The sequence below is a fragment of the Alexandromys fortis genome, unplaced genomic scaffold, assembly GCF_014885135.2.
Source record: "Alexandromys fortis isolate MF-2015 unplaced genomic scaffold, M_Fortis_MF-2015_v1.1 scaffold_96, whole genome shotgun sequence".
Lineage (NCBI taxonomy): Eukaryota > Metazoa > Chordata > Mammalia > Rodentia > Cricetidae > Alexandromys > Alexandromys fortis.
The window spans coordinates 5,421,054-5,428,350 of NW_026068053.1; the positions used below are offsets into that span (position 1 = coordinate 5,421,054).

General features: G+C 42.3%; 1 protein-coding gene across 1 annotated transcript; it reads left to right on the plus strand.

The window, feature by feature from the left end:
- Positions 1 to 476: 476 nt before the first annotated feature.
- Positions 477 to 721, plus strand: LOC126487129 (40S ribosomal protein S28-like). The gene has a single exon (XM_050119793.1). It carries the CDS (start codon positions 477 to 479, stop codon positions 684 to 686), a length of 210 nt encoding a protein of 69 aa, XP_049975750.1. The 3' UTR covers positions 687 to 721.
- The last annotated feature ends 6,576 nt before the right edge of the window (positions 722 to 7,297 follow it).

The following is a 7,297-nucleotide window of genomic DNA, read 5'->3' on the forward strand; positions in this document are numbered from 1 at the left end:
AGCTGGAGCTGTGGTGGCTCAGTGGTACTTGGTAATCTCAAGGCAGACGAGATGTTTCAAGAATGCTTATGAGTCACCAATACACTTAAATGGAAACACACACAATGTCTCCCATTTTTAAATCTCCAAGGTAGGTTGAGGCCAAGCCCTGAAGGGTACTCCTTCAGCTTGATGAGGGATCGCATATGTGAAGATCAGCCTATCCCCTAGACCTCCCAATACTGGAGGAATATACTAACACAAGGAAATCAACTTCAACACAGTTTGTAGATCAAAGAAAAGACTTAAAAATATAAAAAACGTAGTCCTAACATTCACTAACTTAGGGTTCGTTCTTCCAATGAATTTCATTAGTATATCAGATGGAGAGCAACCTGAGCAGGGTAACAGACTGGGCTAAAGAGTCAATCAAGTAAGTGCTCCACGGACATCTATAAAAAACAATGCAGAGCCCTCTCCGCCTGATCGCCGCCATCATGGACACGAGTCGCATGCAGCCCATCAAGCTCCCTAGGGTAACCAAAGTGCTGGGCAGGACCCGTTTGCAGGGACAGTGCACGCAGGTCCGTGTGGAATTTATGAATGACACCAGCCGCTCCATCATCCGAAACGTCAAAGGTCCTGTTCGAGAGGGAGATGTGCTCACCCTATTGGAGTCAGAAAGAGAGGCTCGGAGGTTGCACTGACTGACCTTCCTGCTGGGTCCTGAGTACCCACCACTTGGCCCATGATGACCTGCGACTATTAAATAAAACATTTGTATTGTTTAAAAAAAAACAATGCAGAAACTAAATAATAAAAATGGAAAGAAATCAGAAACGATAGCCAGGCTTTATGGCTCATGTCTGCAATCCCAGCATTTAGAAGGCCGAGACAGGAGGATCACTGTAAGTTTGAGGCTAGTCTGAGCTACACAGTGAAATCCTGTCTCAAAAACAATGCTAAGAGTCACGTGCACGCTGGTTTAAGAAATGTAACCCTCCATCACCGAGCATTTCAAGAATAAGGGAAGAAGAAATTGAGGGCAAGCATGAAAAATATATCTGCAGGACCAGGGGCTGAGATTAGTGGTAGGAACATTTGCCTAGAACTGTCCAGTCAGGAACCCACGATTCCATACTGTGGCAAAATCACACAGATCAAAGAAAAAGAAAAAGCATTCTAAATGCACTTAGAGTTAAGAGAAATAATTCATAAGAGAGAATGAAAATCAGGATTTTCTTTGGTCCTTTGGTCTTGTAGAATAGTATTACCGAGTTCATGTTGGGGCTGAAGAGAAGGCAGAGCGCATAGGAGTGCTCTTCCAGAAGACAGGTCTGGTCCTAGAACCCCCAGGGAAGCTCAGGGTTGTTAGTAACTCCAGGCCAGAGACTCCAGTGCCCTCTTCTGGCCTCTGCAGGAACTACGTGTAAATAATTTACGATAAAAGTAGAGGCAAAACAACCAAACGCGTCAAACAAAATAAAAAACAAAACAAAACAAACTAATACGTTTGTCATATAGACTGTTATTTAAGGTCGAAGGCACCAAAAAAGGCCTCCGAGTTAACGATTTGCTAACCCTAACCTTCAAAAAAAAAAAAAAAAAGAATTTAGAAGTTTTAGCGTAAAAATACAGAAGTTATGAAAAAGAAGAAATATGAGTAGCAATTACAAAAGGAGAAACTGTAGCTTTAAATTAAGGTAAAATTAGCGATTGCAAGAAAATAAAAACAGTTACAGTTATGTGATCTGGACGTGAGAGGTGGTGTGGGGCAGCACTAATGATGCTAAGGAAACGAGAGAGAGCAGAGGGAAAACCTTTGGGGTTATTGCTCTATATTGAGAGGCAATGAGAGAATAATTTAACTCTAGAAATTAATAGAAAATGAAGTACAAGATTTGTTTTGAACTATGAGTAACCTCCGAAGAACTGAGATAACTTCCAGAATTATTAGAAAAAGAATACTGACAAACAAAGAAGGATGCACACGGAGTATCCACACAGACATAAGTGGCCGGTACATCCACACGGGACTGGCTTAAGGAGTGACTGAGCTGTGTTGGTCGGGTGAAAGACAAGCTGTGTTACAGTGACAAGGATCTGGCCGCAAACTATGCGCAGGAGACAGAAAGTGCTCAGGTTTCTCCAGGGAAACAGGACCGAGAGGATAAAGGCAAAGAGCAGGGATGGTTGTGGAGAAAATGGTCGGTGAGGAATCGCTCCTGGAGAAGGCCCACGTACTGTGTGTGCACGCTGAAGAGACAGATAAGCTCCATTGTCATAGGCTAACTGTGCAACTGTAGCACATGGTGCTCCCGCTGCCACTCTTGTTGAAGTTTCTGCAATCTTGTTGAAGTTTCAAGTTAATCTGATAAGTTCTTGTCCAAAAGTACGTTCTCTAAATCGCTGACAGTTCAGGGCTCCTCTTAAGGGCTTCTTTAAAGAATATTTGTTGGGGTGTAGAATGCTTGGTGTAGGGATTTTTAAACTCTGTTGTTCCTCTGAGGGGCTGGGGATGTGGTTCAGTTGGTAGAGGGTTTGCGTAGTAGGCAAGAGTGCTGGACTTGATCCCCAGTACCCAATAAAGAGGGCCTGGTGCATATATCTGTAACCCCAACGTGCGCGCGCACGCGCGCGTGCACACACACACAGTATAATATTCATGCATTCCATTGATTTACATTTGCTTTCGAGAATTCTAAAGTCACTTTTCTATACTTTATAATGGATGACTCTTTTAAACCCCCCCTCACCCAATCCTTCCCTTTCTTCCTTTCTTTGGAAATATTAAAGAACAAACTTACTGGATTTATCTTAGTTTTCATCATGTACTGTCAGTTTTCCCAGTACATACTTCTAGGCAATTTCAATGTATAGGTTCAAGATTTATTTTATTTTTGAAATACTTTCTTGGATCACAGGTTTAAATAAAATTTCTGCCCAAAGATTTTAGTTTTGTTTTTTAGAGACTACAATTTCGCATTTTAAATGCTTCTTTGTTTTCTCTATTTTTGTTCTATCTGACTTTTTAACTCCATATTCTGTTTCTGTTCTATATCTTTCTACCTCTTCTCTATGTCCCTTATGGTACTGCACCCTGTAGGCAACTTATTTAATCTCATTTCTGGGAAGAATTAGTTATTTCCATAATTTAATTTCTTAGTTTAAGACAACCATAGTTTCATAGCTTTCTTTTTATTGTTATTTTTGTTATTCACATATGTTCCAAATCATGTTTAGGGGCATCCTAAGCATCCTTATTTCTTGTCAGATGTTACTCAGACATTCTGGGCTTCAGGCTTTCCTCTGGAGGTCAGCTTGCTGGGCGGGGTTCCTGAGTCCAGAAACGCTGATTTTGCTGCTTCCCACCTACCAATTTTCAGGACTTGTTTCAGACTTCATTATTCTCTGTCAGATTTTTCCAGGTTCATATTCTCAGGGTTTTTAACGTCTAGATTTAGAATTTATTTTATTTTTGATTTTTAAAATAGATTTTAAAGGTACAGTTGCCTGTGTGTGCTAAACTGTGGAATATATTCAGACTAGAAGTGATTGACATGTTATGAAAGGGACAGGTTCTGTTACTTTGTTTTTCTTGGTTCAAGACTGCCCTCTTCTGTTTGTGTAGACGAGTGCGGTTTTAGAAAGGATTCCCAGAATATGGTGATGTAGTTCCTTTAGGAGAGTTAAGTACTAGCATGTGTTAAGTACCTAGTGTGTGTGAGGTTCATAGTTCAAACTTTTGATATATATATATATGCATATGTACATATATACACATATGCATAATACATAAACACACACACACAATGTTGCAAGGTAAAGACTTGGAGACCACCCAGCATGACCAATGTCCAAATTTAGAGTTAGTATTAAGCCAGCCAACAACTGCCTGCAGAGAAGCGCGGTTTCAAGGCTCAGACTTGAATGCATTTTACAGGAAGCTTTTAAAGGCAAAGAACACAGAAAATCATACCTTGGTTGGCAGTTACCCAGGAAGTCAAGCTAGCCAGCAGTTTAACAGAGCAAAAACTGTAGGTAGGGTATTTCTACCCTCAGATTCTAGAACAGGGTTGATATTTTCCTATGGGACTTTTCACAGCAGGGGTAGAAAAGTCTTGGGGGTCAGTTTCAAGTAACAAAGAAGACCCCAGCTGAGAGGGGATGAAGGAATCATTGCCCCACCTCCACATTTATCCAAACCTCGTGTGTGTGTGTGTGTGTGTGTGTGTGTGTGTGTGTGTGTGTGTGTGGTTTTCTCAAGACTGCTGCTGTTACTGAATTTATGTTCACTGAGATTGAAATGAAGTGGTTTCAGTTCTATCTCAGTAATAAATATTGGTAAAGGGATACATAGACGGCATCTGATAATTTATAACACATTGTAGAAAAATACTTATGAATAAGTTGTGAATTTAGTAGGAAAGAATTATTCAAAGTGGTTAGTGAGCTATCCCTTGCAAAAAGATTACTCACTAGCAATAATATTACAAACTCAATCCTTTAATTAATTCATAGCACTGCAGGCTATTAGAACCCATCTTTTAGTATCATATTGTAGATATCTTGTCAAGAGAATGTGAATTTAATGATAAAAGACCCTTGAATCAGATCCATTACTGTACCTATGTGGAACTAATGTAGAGTGGGTGCTCAAATGTTGAGTAAATGATGGAAAACTCCCAGCCTGATTCATAAGATAGAAAAAAAACCTGTGAAGTACTTGCCAATGAATCTAATCAAGTGTTTTGATATTTTAGTCAATGTTCTATTGCTGTGAAGAGACATCATGACCATTTAATTGGGACTGGCTTACAGTTTTAGAGGTTTAGTCTTTTATTAGCATGGTAGGAAGCATCACAGCATTCACACAGACATGGTGCTGGACAAGGGGCTGAGAGTTCTATATCTAGATCCACAGGCAGCAGGAAGGGAGGAATTCTGAGCTTGGAATGAGCTTTTAGAAACTTCAACCTGCAGAGACCTCTGGCAGATAGGGCAGTGGCAGAACTGGTCATGCTGGTCTCTCCTGGGACTGAGCAGGAGGATGATGAGTGTCTGCTGACAACCCAGACCTCCTCTGGCCACTGGAGAGAAACACACTGAGTCAGGAGTCTGTCGAAACAGGATCTCGTTTTATTGTATCAGGAAGGGGGTTGTGATGGAAGTGGGAGTCTTGAGATGGGGTGAGGAGGAGAGGGGAATAAGGGCCAATAATATTTTACCATGTTAGTGGTGGATGGGCGGAGGCGGTCTTAGGTAGGGCTATGCTGAGTCACTTATATGCAGAAGTTATGGCTAAAGACAGGTCACCAAACTCGAGTTAGGCTCAGGAAGTTACACTGGGCCTCATGCCTGAGCCTCATGAGGCCCAACATGATGGAAGACATGACCCCTGTCTTAGGTTGTCTCCCACATGGAGATTTTACCTGTTATTGAGTACCATGTATCTCATCTATGAAGAATTCTATTCCATGACCTGTCTTAGGTCATCCCAGCCTGTCTGAGATCTTACTCTCATCACTGGACAAGTGGAGGACAGGGAAGGGGCGCTCATAGGAGAATAACTAGTCATATGAGGGGCCAGACTCCTGAGTGGTCAGCTTATGATAGTGTACCTCAACCTGGTGTAATTTAATTGTCTCCAATCTTTGGCGAATAAATTGTGTGATCTTATTGAACACACAAGGCCCAGCAGTAAGGAGGAGAATAAGGAGAAGAAAAGGTCCGAGTAGGGGAAGGAGGTAAAGTAGGGATCCGTGAAGGACCGTCTACAGCGGATTATCTTGAAGTCTCCTTTCCAGGTCTTCCTGGAATTTTTTGATCTTATCTTGCATGATCCCCTACTTGCTGGCATAAAAGCAGCACTTGTCCTGAAAGAACAAGCAGATGCCTCCCTTTCTGCAGTTAGTAGGTCTAGCCCTCTTCTGTTTTGGAAGACCACTTCGGCTAGGGAGTCTAACTGGTGTTGCAAGTCAAGGATGGTACTGGAGATGGCCTTCCCATCACCAATTATCTGAAAGAATAGCTTTCTAAAAAGATGGGAGGACAGGCCTATCCCTGTAGCCCCTGTAGCCATACCTGCAGTCACCCCCAGCCCAACAAGGAGGGAAATCATTTGTATGGCCCTTTTAGACCTTCTGCCTATGTAGCGAAGGAGGGCACAGAGACTGCCTCATCCCTAGGGATGATATCTACATCAGGGATTAACATGGCAGGAGCACAAAGGCCTGTACAATTGTCAGGCAGGAAATCATAGGCCATCATCCCTACAAATGAGGGCTGTTCCAGCAGGAGGGCATTGTTGAGTATTGGATGCTGTCATGTTTAGATCACAGAAAGAGGGATAAACATAGCCCACATGTGTGCCAGAACTATTGGAGAAGGAGGAGCCCAGAAACAGGAATTAGAGTGTCGGAGGGAGGGGGCCGCTTGTTCTTCCTGGCTGCCCGGCTAGCTTACACCTGAAATAATCACACAGAAACTATTAATTAAATCGCTGTTTGGCACATTAGCTCTAGCATCTTATTGGTTAACTCTTACATCTTAATTTAACCAATTTCTATTCATCTGTGTATTGCCAAGTGGCAGTGGCTTACTGGCACAGTTTCAGCACATCTATCTCCAGTGGCAGATCCATGGCATCTCTTAACTCTGCCCTTCTTTCTCTCAGCATTCAGTCCAGTTTTCCCCAACTACCTAAATTCTGCCTTATTAACAAGCCAAGGCAGTTTCTTTATTCATTAATGGCATTCAAGCATACTGAGGGAAATCCCTCATCTTTAGAGGAGGCATGAAATGGGAAACATGGCCAGCAATTTTTAGTGTAGTAAAGGTAGTATCTAAAGCTAAAGGCAGTGGCCAAAGGGGTCTTGACTGGAGGCAGAGCCAACAGTTCTCTGAAAGAAAGGGGTTGTCTGGTTAAGCATAGAAAAAGCCATGTGGGGAAGAGATTCTGTGTTTGGATCGAGATCAAGATCACCCTGGTTCTCAGGAAGGGCAATGGGATGGTAATTTAGCTCTGGGTATTGGGCCAAGATGAGCTGCTCTATCTTATGTTGGACTTTCTGTTCTCTAATCTTGTCCTGGACACCCCTGTGATCAGAGTAGCCAATGGAGGTGATGAGCTCCTAGCAGACTGTGCTCCCATACAGGTAGAAAATTGGGGTCCTGGGTCTCCCCTTATAGCTTCATTTCTTCCTATGGATGTCAAACCATTTCTTGTGGCAGCCCAATAGATTTGTCCTGTGGAACTATGTGTATATTGCTCTACAGTGGAGTAACAGGCTGGATTGATAGTCTGATAAAAGACAGC